This window comes from Monomorium pharaonis, chromosome 2, assembly GCF_013373865.1.
Source record: "Monomorium pharaonis isolate MP-MQ-018 chromosome 2, ASM1337386v2, whole genome shotgun sequence".
Classification (NCBI taxonomy): domain Eukaryota; kingdom Metazoa; phylum Arthropoda; class Insecta; order Hymenoptera; family Formicidae; genus Monomorium; species Monomorium pharaonis.
In genome coordinates, this window is record NC_050468.1 from 6,625,301 (window position 1) to 6,642,892 (window position 17,592).

The 17,592-nt window shown below is 36.2% G+C and overlaps 1 protein-coding gene across 3 annotated transcripts in view; it reads right to left on the minus strand.

Annotated features, from left to right (window-relative positions):
* The window catches only part of LOC105839437, a 62,224-nt gene that overhangs the window by 4,247 nt on the left and 40,385 nt on the right, over positions 1-17,592 (minus strand). For all 3 annotated transcript variants that reach the window (XR_004962073.1, XM_036282382.1, XM_028194085.2), the window contains exons 2-9: positions 17,285-17,542; positions 7,703-7,915; positions 2,570-2,796; positions 2,245-2,456; positions 1,531-1,745; positions 865-1,071; positions 661-777; positions 255-539 (exon numbers count right to left, since the gene is read on the minus strand). Coding sequence is in view for 2 of the 3 variants with exons in the window: in XM_036282382.1 (XP_036138275.1) it covers positions 255-539; positions 661-777; positions 865-1,071; positions 1,531-1,745; positions 2,245-2,456; positions 2,570-2,796; positions 7,703-7,915; positions 17,285-17,542 (1,734 nt within the window). In the remaining variant the exon portion in view is untranslated. The remainder of the gene's footprint in view (positions 1-254; positions 540-660; positions 778-864; positions 1,072-1,530; positions 1,746-2,244; positions 2,457-2,569; positions 2,797-7,702; positions 7,916-17,284; positions 17,543-17,592) is intronic.

Genomic DNA, 17,592 nt, shown 5'->3' on the forward strand with positions numbered 1-17,592 from the left:
TGTTGTAATCTTATCATTGATTGCTTAACACAATTTGTGTTATTTGGAGGTTTAAAAATGCCAGAAATATATTTGTAAACTATAATTATATATTTATCATTTTGAATTATTTTGACTAAATTTAGCGGATTAAGTCGAATCTATTTTGTGCAAAAGTTAAATAAAAAAATTCGAGTTTAAAATTTATAATTTTTTATAACTTTTTTCTTTCAATAAATTCTGACTTTTATTATTCTAAATCTACAAATAAGTACCTGTACAGGTAGGTGCGACTCGATCGTAGAATCCGGTACTTAAACATGTTATTTGCCGAGAACCAACGAGCCGGTAGCCTTTCTCACACGTGTACGTGACAACGCTGTTAACCAGCAGACTTCGGTTGAAGTTATTCTTCAATGAGACACTTTCATCCTTGTCTATTTTCTCAATCTCGATATAACCGTGCGCGATCGCAGCCGGTGGAGCGCAGCGAATCGGCTCGCATCGCGGCGGTGGTCCATTCCAACGCTCGTCGACGTCGCACATCAATAGGGCACGTCCTGCGGTCGTAGAAATCAGTTCATAAAAATTTCTCATAGACGATTTATACCAGATAGCCGCTCTCTGTCTCAAATGCGCCATGAATAATTATGACGAGTCGCAATGGATCGTAATACTTACCGGTCATCTCGTATCCCTCATCGCAGGAATAAAGCACTTGACTGAGAAAACTGACAGTGTTATTGATGAGCGTGTAACCGCCGTTCCTTATGCTCGCGGGATAACCGCACTCAATACCTGAAACGACGAAAGTACATTACGATGCCTATCACGTCCGCGATGATTTTATTCAAGTACAGTTCTCTACACTTGCGTGCTCCTTACTTTTGCACACTGGCGGAAACTCGTTGTAGAAACCGGTGTCGAGGCAAGTGCGGACCGACGGTCCGATCAGAAGGCTACCCACGTTACAGCTGTACTCTACGGTCGCTCCGACTTCGTATATGTTGCTGGGAGTGTTGGTTGACCCACTGCTGGCCACTAGCATCGTGGAATTTGGTGGTTGTTCGGGTCTACCGCAAGCTCGTGGTTCTAAAGAAGCAAGATTATTTTTATTATTCTTCTAATTAACAAAAAAAACATTTATTTAGTAATTAAGTAGCATGTGTAAATATAGTAGAAAAGAGTATTAAATATAAAATAGTTTCAAGTAATAAATAGATTAAACATTTTAAATAAGAATAAAAAAGTAAACTTTAAGAGAAGTCGTATCTTAAAAAAATTTATTATATATTGTAAGAGATTGTAATTAAAAGCAATTTTCTATATTAGAATTTTCAATTTTTTAAAAAATATATACAATTTTAGGTAAAATAGTACAATTCATGGTTTACATAAAAAACTTATATAATCTGGCACATTTGACATTATTTTCATCTCATAGTAGATCACGAAAAATTAAAAAAGCTTTTAAATACATTACATTGCCTTTTCTGAAATATCGCTTAAAGAGCAGGAATGCAAATGTATGGCAAACAAAATAATACTCACGATGCTGACAGATGAAATAAAGTCGTGCTGTACAAGATGTAGCGGACCAAAGCCAGCCATTACTGCCGTCATACCGAGCACAGTTTTCCTCGGTACTTTGCGGGAAGCTCCAGAACGAAATAGACACCTCTTCACCACTTCCAGCCCACTTCCACGACGTCCGATCATTAGAGTTCCTAATTGCGCCGATCCAATACTGATTGGCTGTGTCGCTTCTTTATCAAGGATTAAACAAATTTTTATTCAATATTTTTTAATAAAATCATTTTAATACGTACACTCAAAAAATGATTTGCAACTACAGCAAAAATTGTTTGTATGTAAAAATTAACTAAAGTAGATAAATAATTAGTAAATACTTTGATATGTATATGTATTGCACTTAATCTAATTGATAGAAGCAGAACTTACAAATTTTGTACGTGACAGCCAAAAGTCTAGCAGATATAAAAATAGCAATACATTTTGATCGTAACATTGAGAAATCTGTCTATATCAACAAAACATTTTTTACAATAATATTTTTTAGTTACGTTTTCATCTATTCAATTATATTTCAGTGATAAAATCCAGAACTTAATATTTCTTCAAAACGTCATCAAAATGTCTACATCCTTCTTGTCTCATTCGTAACAATCTTTTTATTTTTCTTTTTACACCATACCAATTCTCATTGATTTTCTCTGTATATTAGCTACGTGCATATAAATGTACCTGTGCCTCCTCCATAATTCCCAGGAGATGAATCCCTGCAGAGCGGGATTGCTCTCATCCACGAGGGTGCCACCTCGCGCGCGACAGAATTCCAGAGCTTCTGTGAATATCAGTGGATTGCGATTGTAAAATATGTAGCACTTGCCATTGTAAGTCGCCGTTGATCCCGGCGGTTGGTCCCGGAATTGAGGACACCTCTCGATCGGCAAGGCCTGCATTCATTTTTCACGCAATCAATCACAATTGCACCGTACGGTAAAAGAGGGAAGAAACAGATTTATTTCCATTCTGGCGTAAAACCTGATTGCACAACTATTAAACCTACCTGATCGGTATAGACGAAGGCTTCGCACAAAGACAACTGCGGGAGAATACCGACGCCCTTCGGAACTTCCAGATGCACAGAGACAAAAGCTCCGGGCATCGGCGGATTGCAAGGCAAGAAGAGAGGATCCCCCTCCTTTACAGTTCCGGTGAATTGATTGCAAATGGGATTCGTTCCTAAGTCTGGTCGATTATTACCAACTCGGACGGTGATAGTGCCATAGCTACCTGGATAAACAATTTTCCTGTTAAAACTTAAAATTCATGGGGCAACTTTAGCTCTAATATTTTTATTTTAAATCTGTGTTAGACATTTCAAAAAATATTATCACAAATATCTCGTTGCAAGATACGTTGCAAGATCTAAAGTTCTTTTTTTGCATGTCGGAATAACGTAGTTTCACTAAAGGAAAACTCAGAAGATTATGGGCTTAAGCGATGAATGGTAATTATCGAATCGTCTAAGAAACGCTCGACTGTGCTCATGCATGTAATTAATGGCATACATTTATGATACGAGATGTTTAATCTGTGTCAATGCTATAACAATCGCACGCAGCTTTCTGATAGTTAATTACGTATAAATAGAAGGCTTCCTATTTAAATGAGATATCAAGTTTTCAAATAGTATTATATGTTCATTAAAACAACTTTCTGTTAAATATCTGTGTTAATAATTATTATTAATTCAAATTTTGTAAAAATTTAAAAAATATTGAACATTATTACTACATATTTTTTTATTACAAATTTTGCTAAAATTCTGCCGAGATACAAATTAAACACATAATTCAATTTTGACCAAATCATAAAGTTTTACACAACAGATGTATGACACAATAATAAGATCGCGATTAATTAAATATACTATTAATTTTCAATCAACTCGGTTCATCTTTTACGTGTCCCAGTTATGGTTTAATTTAAAAAATCACACGAAACTTTGAGCAAACGATATAGTTTGTTATTAAGTGTGTTATCTAAATAGATCGTAGCTACATCACGGATTTTGATGAAGTAACGTAAAAAAAAAAAAAAAAACGAGAACCGTGGATGGCGACTTTCATTTGCGGTTTAGCTTATTGTTAGAGGGTAACGCGCGTCGATTACAACTATCTGAACGGGTAAAATCATCTCGAGCGCTACGTCTTCTGACCCAGATGATACCCCAACTGTGACCGGTTATAGACAACCGCCGGCGTGGAGTTGCAAACCGTCACAATTATATGCTTTCCACGTTCTGTGCAATGATGATCGTGGATGTTCGAACTTGCGCGACAGTCTCCCGGCTAGTAAAACGACCGCGTTAAAAGATATGTACACGCAGCGTGAGACTTCGCGACTGACTTTCCTGTCGCACTCATGCGAGTCGCTATTCTCGCCTGAAACGAGTGCGTAGACATGTAGCGCATGAACAAGGAGCAACACGAAATAAAGGAGAAACTTTATTATCGGGAAAGGATCGGGAGACACGCTCGTGCCTTCCGCCAAGTGTCGTGCGTAAGAAAAAAAAACGCGAGGAAGTTGTCTATTAATCACAATGTTGGACATTAATGATATGATTGATAAATAATTATAGTTATTAGAGATTAAATTACATTTTATCTCTGATCTTGCTTGTCACAGTCGTGTTTAATATTTTCCATGAATCTCTTTTAAAATTTGTGCGATAAAGAAAATAAAACAAAGTAAAGATACTGAATATTTAATACTTATTCTCGAAGAGAAATTGAATGAAATTCAAGTGCATACGGTTTCGTTTTTTACCTACATCGCTGAGAGTAGACTAAAATATTCAGAGCGCCTTTCTTCTCAATTCCAGAAAAGTTACACACGCGCCAAATTAACAAATCCTGTAACAAGATCCGCGATGCTAATTCATTCGCGGATCGCGATAATTGATGACCAATGAAGATGTAGTACGTGAGCGTTAATAATCCAGTTTATTGACGAAATTGAACGAATCGATTCTTCTTTGCCGCTGAGGCGTAACGTGAAAGCTGCTCTTTCACGCAGAGAGGCCGGAGTAATTGTAATGCGCCGTCTGTTCAATTATGAGCGGTCGTGCGGACTGCGCGGTGCCGGCATGAGAATTATCAGCAGGTATCTCTCCTCGGTGCTGGGCCGTAACTAAACAGCTGCTTAAAACAGGCTACATTATGCCGACTATTGTTTCATCTCCACCTCGCGATTCGATTCATGCGCGATTCTTTATCCGCGGGCATAAAGGCCGATCGTCAATTATCGCATTTGAATAATTCATCTCTTTCCGGCGCGGCGTGCGGTTTATCTGGCGAATTTTGTGCGAACGCGGCGACACGGAAGTCGTTAACAATCCGCTTCGTCGCGCGAGATTAAACCGTTCGCCTTGTTCGCATGCTCGATTTCAAACTTCGTTTTGTATTTCTTCCAATACGTAGTTAGACGCGCTCGATAATTTGCCAGCTCGCCTGTATGGGCGAGGTACCCTCGCGAAAAGATGGAAATACTTTTACTCGAGGAAGAAACGGCCGAGAACCCGGTTCTCCCTGGACAACGAAACGCTCTCGCTTCTTGCTCTCGCCTTTACGCGTGCCCAGCACCGACAATGCCATTATTATCACTCGTTTAACGGTGAAAGTTCCTCCTGTTCGGGAACTTTCGAAACGATAAGCGCGAATTTTCCAGCGCCGCGCGCGGAGGCCCCATTAGCGGAGAAGCGCCTGATACGATCGGAATTCCGGAAACGCCTATGTAGCTTCATTGATTCGCGAAACTTCTCGTGCCAACCGGATGCGACCGGATTAAAAGTGGTTTTCTTTTCGCGCAGTAATTAAATAATTAATGGTAAGTAAATGATAAACACTATTACACTTGTATAGATTGCATATAATGTAACTTAAATCTTTAGAGGAAAGAAAAATGCTAAAACAACGTATCTGGCTTAGTTCCGGCATTAAGTGTACGCGGTAACTTCGAGCTGATCGAGCTCGTGCTTCTCGAACGCTGCTGAAAAATGCATGCGGCGTACCGCGGGAGATGGTATTGCAATGGTTTTCTAACAATTGAAAGTGGAAAGACTCTCACTTTCATCGTGGAAGAGTTTCTAAATGATCTTTCGCATGTAGGCAGGTCCTCCGTTGGGGTCGGTGGTGAGGGAAGGAAGTGCGAATTTTACGGATCGTTTGTGTACAATATAAGAGATGGATTTTCTGCGGCTGCATGAGCGCGAAACTCTCGAGCCATTTGTTTTTACGTTGAAAACATCATTGGCTATCCCCCCCCCCCCCTAACGGTCGATTGCTCATAATCGTGATTTCAGATCGGCGAATATTATACTCGCTGATGCGAGAATGAATCGCATTCGAGCGGCCCGGAGAACGCGATCGGCTACAGTCTACGTCAGAGTTGTAGAATCGAATTGTAAGATCACGTCTGCGGTACACTTTTCTCCGCATGCTGTCTCTGCACAACGTTGCGTAGATTATTCAGCAAATATATAGGAATAGAATATAGAATAACAAGTTATAAGAAGAAATATTTTTCACGCTATAAAATGAAATAAGTTTTATTTTAGGAACACATAAGTTTTACGAAAATTTTTTGAATAAATAATAATCCACATGTTAAATCTCATAGAGTAAAAATTACTCAAAAATTGCACAAGTTGTAGGAATACATTTTAACTCTCGTTAAAGTGGCGAATCACTCGCGACTGAAAAATTAGTCAATTTTTGCTCTCTTTGAATGATGTTTTAATCTACAAAATTTAGAAAGTGGCCTTGATGTGTTATAAAAAATCAATATATTATCTTTTTTTTTAACAAAAGGCAAAGAATAAAAAGGCAGGAAAGAGAAAGGAAGAAAGTGCGAATTTTAAGAAACAAAAAAAAGAGAGAAACTATCAGGACATATAATTAATATCTTTTTTAAGTCGATATGTAAGAAATTATTTGGTATAATTCAATCTAAAATACTGTAATTCAAGCGTAGGTGAGCAACCTTGGATGCTGAATTCGTTTTGCGATCGCGAATCCATCTCGCTTGCGGCGGGCAACGTTACTGCGGTAATTATCCTAGTAATGGATATATACCATGCTTATTTATTGATAGAAAGTCGAGAAAACGTGCCATGGAAACGAAAGTGCTGGACGACGGACGGAATATTTTACGGTATCGCGGGAATTCTATCTCGGCAACGTTAGAGCCTTGCATTACAATTTATATCGAAAGATTTTATCGCCCGCGCTTATCAGCAACAACGCTCGTTGCAGAACGGAGCGCCTCTGTGGCGAATTGCAGCGCGCGCGCAAAAAAAACGCTCTTTTTACCGCCGCCTTTTACTGATTTTATTCCACTGAGCGGGTGCAACGTCATAACGAGCGTCGGATTCAGTACTTGTGAGATTGACATCGCGAAGAAAATAGACGCTGCGATTCAACGCGCTCGTATCAACGTATAAATCAACGCATGAACGGCAAACGTTCAATTACGGCGTCGCCATCGCGATCTTTCTTTTGATTATAGCTGCTTTTTTCTCTTATTCAGACTCGACGACGAACCTTTTAACGCCACAAATCGGCCCGCTGGAAAGAAAAGAACGGTTGACCGTTCGTCCGGAGCGATAATTTGAAACAGAGCGAATCGTCGCTTAAAGACCGCAGTACAAATACCAATTTTCTGCGGTTCGATCTCTTCAATCGCTTTGACCGAGTAATATTTTCGAACATTGACATATTTCGTTGTATTTGACACTGAACTTGTCATCATACTCGAAGAATATTTAAAACATCTCAACCTTTCTTTTATAAATCCTTCGTTTAATAATAGTGTAATTAATAGTTGAAGTTTTAAATTCAAAATATATAAGAAATAATTTCAAAATATAATAAAAAAAATTAATGCATTTCGATATCTCAAATTTCCATCTCTACTTAATGTTTTTATTTTCACCTTTAAACGCTTGGATCGCAAAAAGTTGTTTTCAATTTGCAAGATTTGATTGACGGAATATTAACGACACGCTGAACGAGCTTATTGAATACTAAACGAGGGTGCAGAAATATCATCTGTGATTTTCAAGAGTTCATTTATTACGTAAAACGGTAAATTCACGCAAGCGGTGAAGCGCGAAGAAATATACGGTATTACTTACTGCAGCACGGTTTACCGAAGTCCAGTCGTACCAGCTGCACCATGTACGGTTCCAATAGGTTCACGTACCACCATGGTTTGCGCTCGGGCCTCGTCAGGGTGCAGGTATCCCGTACGTATACCTGGCTGCTACTTCCATCGACCGCGTGTTGCGGAGCTGCTCCGTCCATGGTGCTGGACTGCATCGGCGCTTTGCCGCCTGCCACGTTCAGAACTGCAACGGGGAATTAATACAATTGATTGTCATGCTCGATAATTGATGCGAAATGAACCACTTGCGTAGATGCCGGAGGGCAATTAGACCTTTCCGTGCACAAAAGAAAAGAACATTCTTATTTTAAGAATAATCTTTATTTTCGAAATGTTAACTATTAAAATAAAATTATGTAGCGTTAAACAGACATAATTTGTTTGTATGGAAAAATCTTCTACATAATTTTATTAAGAAAAACGTATTCTCATAATGTTCATGAATCAAGGAGAAAAATATCAAAGAAACAGTAACAATCTTTAAACCAAGAATTAGAATTTTAACACCATTAAAACAATTATATAGTGCTTCTTAAATATAATTTCACAATATTAAAATAAAAAATAATCTTTTGTTAAAATTTAAAATATTATCAAAGTCTTTAAAAGAGATTAGATATATGACCAAAATGATTATCATTGTTTCACATATAAGAATATAATTTCTTATACTTATATATAAAACAATGATTCTTAAATTAAATATATTTTGTTTTAATTTGATACTAATGTTTAATACTGTTTTTCTTGTGTATAACATAAATAAATTCGGTGAAGACAAACGAGCATCTTATCCGCTTTGTTCCAAAAACGTTTTAAAAACTAATTCTCTCTTCTCATCAATTGAGTCTTTATCAGAGTTGGGTAAGTTAATATATTTTTTTAACTAAATTAAATTAAAGTTAATGTATTATAAAATTAATTCAGTTAAGTTAAAAGTTACATAAATAAAAAACTAACTAAACTTAAGTTAAAGTTACGTTAAGATTAATTTAACTCAAGTTAAAGTAAAAGTTAATTTTGAGAAGCTTTATTTATATTAAATTAAAAAGCTATATATATAATTTACGTCAGATTACCAACATAATTACAATATCAATCATCAAATATACTTCATTTTATTTGTAAACTAAGTTATAATATTAATTATATGAAATAACAAAAAATATTTTTATGCAGAAATGTATTTTTATTTAATAATTTTTTTCTTTTGGCCAAATAAAATTTTTAATTTAGAAAAAAGTTAATAAAGTTTATACGTTTCAAAAGTAACTAGTTGAAGTTAAAAATTAAATCATTTAAAATTAACTAAATTAAATTAAAAGTTATTAACTTTTTAACTTTACTATTAACTTTCAACTTTTTAACTAGTTACTATTACTATCCAACCCTGGTCTTCACATACTATTTGTCAGTTTTGTCACTGTCTTAATAGGTACGAAATGCTCGATTAAAGTCCCCGTTAAGCGAGCGTATTGTGACAGAAGACAGATATGAGATTATATCGTGCTTTAGAGATTATAATGTGCCACCCGTTCTAAAGTTGATTCATAAATTAAACAGGCGGCTACGTGATTATGTACAAAGCAAAGACGGATGATCGCGCGTCGGACTCTCATATGCAAGTGTATACAAACGCGCTTATCCTTCCGTTTTTTTTTTTATGTCCAGCGCATACCTCGGTGACGCGGCGATAATTCCCTGTGAGAAAATCGCTGTAACTCATTGCCATATCTGTCTGATAAAAAGAAGGTCAACCGCCACCGCCGTCGTGGACGGGTGAATAGCCGTATAGCACGCACAGATGGAGACCACGGCCATCCATGGCCATCGCCAAGTTTTGTGCAGCAAGTGTCGTGCATTCGCGAACACGTTGGCGGCCTTGCGGTAGTTTTACTGTACCGTAACGTGAGAATTTTATCGACGCCGGTGCGATGCCGATGACGATGCGTGCGTGCGCGTCGCCTCGGCCTTAATTGTGTCTAATCGGAATCTAACTCACAAAGCGATAGAATTATCCTCCATTGCCAATCGACCGGGTATCTCTGTAATGCTCCTGCGTTTTGCAAGAGTATTACATAGTATAATGGCATTTGGCTTATTTATACCCGTAATTGAGTATAAATGAGCTAATCCTGAATATCGTTCCTTACTTGATGGTCACTGCCCAATTATGAGGAGATCTGTAACACTCTTGGGTTTCGCAAGAGTATTACATAGTGTACATAACGACATTTACCTCATTTATACTGGTAATCAAGTATAAATGAGTTAATCGATATCGTTCCTTACTTGATAATTTGAGATTAAGTTGTACTGTTTTACGATCGAATTATACGACCTCCTCCATTTACCATGACTGTTCGATATGCAAATTCAATGTATAGCACTTGGAAGAAAACGGCTATCCTGTATATAAAATAGATAGATAATAATCCAATTACTTCGGCAAAATACTTGCCGATTGCTCGCGTTGGAAGTACACATTATTATATCGTGCATTAATGAACTTCTCACATATGTGCAACATGATCAGCATAGCCCGTAAATTGCTCGGTGTAAGCATTTCGCAGTGCCGTTTTAAGATACTAGACGCGCGTTTCTGTACGCAATCTGTTACCACGGCCCCGCAGTATCTTTTAGAATCTTCCGTGGAACAATCGAGAGATGCACAGGCAAGACAACAAGCATATCGTATATGTGGAAGTCCGATGCGCTAACAAAGGACTGTCTGAAAACCCGCCCGTATATGCATCAAGCGCATCTCCAAGATATCCCGATAAACGTTGGGAAAGAGCGGTCAGGTTTATTCGCTAAGGCTAATCTTTGAGCTCAATTGTATTCTGCATCTGTGCGGAAAAAAATTTGGAATTCGTTGAAAAATAAGAAAGCGTCGAGTTGCACAATCAATTCCGGAATAAATGCCGGTGTTAGTGTTAAGTTAGTAATTAAAATCGAGTTAAGTTAATCCTTCAGCCACACGTGAAAATTGTAGACCATCCAAACGAAGATGAATTTTAATTATACTATCTAGACTTATCATTTTCGCAATCGACATAAAATATTACAAATTAATTATGTTAAAAACTGATTTGCATTTTAACTTGGTAAAAAAAAATTAAAAAATAGAAATTTTCAATTAAAGCTGAATTAAAATTTTCATCTAGACACTTTCATGTTAGTCATGTCTACTGCCTATGCAATGATCCTAACGAAGCAATCGAGATTCCATTGGGTAGGCGTCGGTTTGGCACGTAAAATGATAATCAATGCATTCTCGACCTAAACCTACATACTGGCTAGCGCCCCCCATGAAAGTCCACATATGCCGCGCACGTTCCCACAAGATGTATACGTGTATGCACGCCATACCTACCTCATAATTTACAGTTATTTTCTTATACACACAAACGCGAAAGGTTTTTACCTTGCCATATTGTTTCCGTCGATATCGCGTAACGAGAGATATAGAGAACAGTCTGATTGTATGTGCTTCCGATCTAATAATGTAATCATGTACAGTAATGTCTTTTTATTCTAATAATATTATATTATTTCTGTGCTTCTTATGATAAAACGTATTTTTTATAAATTATCCTAATATAAGATATTTTCAGCGTAATGTTTACGTCAATAAATTATTTCAATACAATATTTTTAAAGTAATAATTTAATTAAAAACTTTCTAGTATTAAATAATTAATTAAAATTAAGCTAAAAAAACAAAAACTAATATATAAAGTAAAATATTTAGATCAGTAATAATTAAATTACATATTTAATCTTAAAAATATTGTGTTGAAAAAAATAAAGATAATATAAAGTTTAATTATACTAACAGTTATTTATATAATTTTATTTCACGGATGCAGTTTTATTTATCTTTTATGTAATGTTGTAATAAAATTATATTAAAATGCTCGGCTGTCTTGTCGATAATAATTTATTGCACATCATTTCTCATCTTTAATGACATATAAACAATGTCGCACCATAAAAGAACCGAGTCTTAAAAAATTATTATGTCTCCATGAAATAGCAATTACAATTGCTTACGTCATCCTTGTACGACTATTCTATTATTTTTCATTGCTCCGACCATATACGATTTTTCTAGTTTAATCATCATAGCAAGCTAATACTACGCTGGCATACTAATCGCACATCCATCCAATCATATCCTTATACGTTTTCTTTATCATGACGAGAATACCTATTACCGATGATGCAAAGATTCACGATCCAATAAAAGACAAGAGACGTTAGTCTCGTAAAACTGTTAAACTTCATCGAACCGCTTTTATTATATATAATAGGCAATACCTATCACAACTTGTAGCAACTGAACTATCTGCGATAAGGAAGTTCTTTATTGAGTACTAAAAAAGAAAGTGCAATCTTTCGCAAAATGTCAAGTATTTATGTATTCTTAAGATCGAAAAAATACAGGAAACATTTCATAGGTAAGCGCCGATTTTATATCTAATTTAAAGTTTTACTATGCCATTTGGCGAAAGGTGAACGCAATTCTTTTTTTTATTATGGTATACATATAAACCATTTAGGTCTTGAAACTTTTTAATATAATGCGCTTTAAATTCTACAGAATTTCTTTACAAAAATATTATCTCAATAGAATATAATTTAATTTTTTAAAACATTTTCTGTATGTAAATAGATCAAATGGAAACAAATAAAAAAATTAAATCTAGAATTGTTAAAGTTAAAGAAATAAAACCAACTATTTTATATAAGAAGAATTGAACATCGTTTTACGTTACTAAAAATCAAAAAAAATATAAACTTAAATTCTAAAGATTATTATTAAAAAAATTCTATAAACACATTGAATATTTTAAGCCTGATTATTTGAAACCTTTTATATATTCCTCCTTCAAGTCCGGAATTCCGGTCACAAATGAATTCTTTACGGAAATAATACATATCGTAGAAGGCGAACGAAAGATACACGTTCGAAAAGTCAAGTTTACGCACAGTTGCGCAAGTGGCAACCTGCTCTCGCGGTCGGCGGATTCACGAGAAACTGTTGCGACCGACCATCTTGGGTGGGCGGTCGAGTAATTTTGTGCAGACACTACTCGGGCACACGCATGCCCCGCGATCGTCAAAATAATGACGAAGAAATGCCCGGCGTAAATGTACGGCGGTTATTGCCCTGCGCAAAAAACGTCATTACAACATCATCAATCTGCACGGTATTTCTTGTTGCCTCGAGAAATAGGTATGAAGATTACCGCAGGAATATGTCGGATTCTGCTCTACTGAACTCTTGAACCTCCACTGTCATTTAGATATCCCCTCTCCCTAGAAATTCGTGAATATTCTAACGTTCTACAATTTCTAAATTTATGGACACACACGTTAAAACTACATCTATGTAAAAATTATTATAGATAAATCAATATTACATTTTAATAAAGTTATTTTTTCTATAAGAAAAATGCTAACAACATAAATATGACATAGGACACAAAATATATTACGTGATATTCTTTTTCAAGTTTCTAAAGTTGCTACTTAAGCTATCCAAAAACATTTATTAAATATCTGTAACATATTATCTTAATCAAGAAAATTGCTAATTTTTAAACACGAAAAATATAAGTACATAACCGGTTAAAAGATAGTATCATTTAATTCATGTTAATTTTGCTATTTTCTTCAAGCATGTATTTAAGCAAAAAAAATAAGATGAAATATTAATGACTTAAGGCACTTAAGCAAACATGGAATTAGAAAAGAAAAAAATGTATAATAGACGGATTGGTGTCATAAATATATTTAAGTGTCAAAATTTGACACTTAGAATAATTGACAACATTATTGCTTAAGAGTTGAGTGTTTGGATCATTCGGGTTAAGATGTCGTTAACGATTTTTATATGCAGACCGTGTAATTCGAAAATAATTTCAGAGGTAATGTTCCGCCTTTCTGGTCAAGGCAGTTTCACTCACACCTGTCCTTTTTTTCCTCTAATCGGTTGAGAATCGTGACCTATAATCCTGTTCTAGTAAAATATCATCTAGATGTGCCATCTAAGATATCGTGCATTAATAAAAATTGCATCGTCACCGTCGATGACTAGAGTTAATCTCGATCAATTGCTTTATCAGACCGCCTATATCTAGTAATACTTTTCTAGGCATGATTTATCTTTAACGACAATGAAAAGCATTGACATCTATAATTGAGAAACTTGTATCTTACATGACTTATATCTTACACTTCGTGATCTATTAAAAAGTTGATTATGATTAGAAATTGAACATCAGACACTAATTTGTATTAGTTATCATATCAGCGTACTCTCCTTCCTCACTTATAAAGTAGAACGCCGATTTGTTGTAAGAATTTATTATTTCATATATTAAAGGATCTGTATATAGTATTCATTGACAGAAAATGTTAGGGAGAATTCACACCTTGGCAGAAAAGCAGAAAGCAAAAAAGCAGAAGCCAATCAGAGTTCGTGCTGGTAGCAAACAGTGCACTTTTCTGTTTCCGAAACTGTCGACTACTAACACGAGTTCTGATTCGTTTTCTGCTTTTTTGCTTTCTGCTTTTCTGCTAAGGTGTGAATTCTCCCTCAGAGTACTTTCAACGCGTTCTGATGAGATTTACTTGTGATTCACCCTTCACCCCCAAAAATGCATAAAAATTATACACCAGATATTCGTAAAATAGCTAAAATATTAGTCGGCGTCTGACAAACGCTTTTCTTCGCCATTCTTTCATTTTCGTGTTCTGCTTGGTTCACGCCACGAAGAGACAGTTCTTGCGATCGTCGGGGCGTGTCGACATCGTGTACTCGTAATCCACGCGACCCACTTCCGCCCACAACACGGCGCCACTTCTCGTGATCCTGGACCAGTTCGGCCTGTCGTTGAATTCGCGGAGCGTGGCCGTGAGATCTCATCAGGAGCAATTCTCTCCGAGCCATGCTCTTTCACTTCGATACATTTTGCGCGGGAACGCGTACAAGAATTGTATTGCTGTAAAAGGAAGAACGACGTTGTGCACTTCCGGAAGTGAACGTACTTCATTCAGTCATCAGTTAATTGCATGACTGTCTAACGAAACCAAAAAATAGGTCAGTTCACGGTTTACTTTACTTTTTCTTTGATTCTAGTTCTAGTTCTTTTGGTGGAAGATGAAAGGACAATTAAACTAAAATGGAAGTTAATCAACGTATTAAGAGATAAAGTTTAAAAGTTTTTCTTAGAAAACACAAATTAAATTTTTATGACGTGTAATAATTTATAGTACAATAAATGTAAGAATCGTAATCTACTTTACAAATTCTTTGAAATTCCTTTGTAAAATAGATTACTTGTATAAGCATATGTATAAAAATAGTTGTACACTTAATACTATACAACCATTTTATAATTAATAATATCAATCCACTTTTTTTTCAAATATTTCATGGCATAATGATTACCAAAATATTATTAATTTAAAATAATTAAAACTTGTATAAATGTACATACTATACGTAGTTTATTGAATCAAAAACATTCTACAATTTTAATTATTCTTTTGAATAAAATAAAATATAAAATGAACAATTGATTGATTTAAAAATTCCAGATAACAAATATATCGTTTACTTTAAAAAAATACAAAAATACTCGTAATAACAGTTTTCTTTTTTGATACAGTATGCATTTGATTCGCTCTGTGTTCGAAGCATTCAGTCGAGAAGCAATGGAAGAAGAGAATCGGTCACCTCATTCCTGAGATGATCGAACGTAAGGATAGAAAACGCATTCCATCCGATAAGTAACTGCCTGTAGCATACGCACGGAATATACGAAGCAGCCATTATCGACCTGATATCTCTCGCTAGTGAGATTACGAGAAAGAACGCAGGTATTAGCGTACACACGTATGTAGAGGAAAACACGTAAGATACATACTTCATGAAGTAAATGACTTGCTAATGATCGTGATAGCCGTCTGGGGCTCGATGGAGGGTTTCATAGACATCATTAAACGAGAATTAACATTCCATCTCGCGTAAAACAAACCAGGTATTTCCTTTTAGCTTGCTCGTTCAAAATAAAATAAAGACAAATTTCTGATGAGATAAGCAATAGACGCAGGTAATGGAAGCGGCACAGCTAAAACGTCAGAAAACAAAACGGAAAAGTGCTTCCGGGGCTGCACGAGGAAGGAGATAAATTCGGCCCGGTCCAAGGACAGCGAAAAGTCTGGCAGGTCTGCGTTTGAGGAATGCGCGCGAGGTTGAGAAGGCCGCGGGCGCTCTCTTAGGCGGTAACAGGTTCAGAGTTAACGGTGCACTGCCCCCACCGGCACGTTCCGGCATGGCACTTCTTGTGCCAGTCGTCGTCGTCGTCGTCGTCGTCGTCGTCGGACCTGCTCGGTCAAGGACACCTGGAACCGGGTCACTTGCCTCCCCGAAACACCGTGGACGTCGCAAATACAGCCGAGCGTCATCGGCCATTCGCGTCGAATGTAATTATAGAAAGGCGGACTATTCCGTATGAAGGTGTCTTATCCTATATATGCGGAGTGTTCTAAACTTATCCAGTCGTACTTTCGTTACGGATTATCTGTCCGGTTTGGACTCGATTTCTCCTTCACGAAAACATTAAAGAGCTAACAATTTCCAAACTATAATTGATTAAAAATACATCTCTATTTGAAAAAAGCACCACAAATTTTAGTTTCTTCCATTTTCTAAATTTAATTTTTTTTTATAAATTTAATTTTTACTTTATCAATGTGTTTTTATAAAATTTTAAGGTAAAAGTCATTTACAGAAATTAAAAATTTACAAAAAAAATCTAGAAAAAAAGAATGAATGCTATTGTATGAATAGGAGAGTTCTAAGCCATAGGACAATGAGTAGGCATGGAAGATATTTGAAGGCGCGAGAATATGTCGTCAAAACGGGCGGGGAATATTTCACGATTATTTCTAAGAAGAAAAAATAAAGACAAAAACTAATGTAAAGGGCTCTAGTTTTGTTTTATAAAAAATCGTGATGTGATACTTCCGTGCCACCGAATATCCCCCATGCTCACGCACCGCTCATCGCCCACAGCTTAACACTTAGTACTCTTACTGTCAAAGAAACTTTACATAAAAACTATTAATAGTAATATTTGTCGAAGCATTTCTAATTATATACTATTGCATCATCATATAGGTAGTATAACCAATTATTTATTTACAATTTATCATGTATGAAATTGCAAATGATGGAATCATTCTTATACTAATTCGATGAAACATTAGGCCTAGCAATCAAGAGTGAAAATACTGCCGCTACAATTTTTCAAGTGATTTTACTCTCTAATAAGAGTAAATTAAAGTTTACTCTTATAAACGAAATTATTCACTCTTATAAAGTGAACTTTAACTCTTATTCGAGTGGAAGATCACTCAAGATATTATAGTGACAGTATTTTCGCTCTATAAAATTTAGAGAGTAGTACAATAATATTGGCGATCCAAAGAAGTCTATCTATAATTATAAGCGTTTCGAAAAACAGAGGCTACTTACCGCAAAAGGGCACGCCATCAGGATCCCACATGTATGTGTCGCCGTCGAGTTTACATGTCTTTTGCCCTGGTCCCAAAAGCTCGAACCCTCGTTCGCAGGAATACGTAGCTACGGTGCCCTCCGGTAACGTGGTATCATTAAGAAGGGCATCCTCTTCGTCTATGATGTGGTCGATATTTCTGATGGCAAAACGCACGCTGCTATGTGCCGGTGCACCCGGATAACCACATCCGGTGCCTGCCGAACCTGCATTGGATCCTGCAACACATTTCTTGTTAGTTTCATACAATCGTCATTAAGAATTTTAC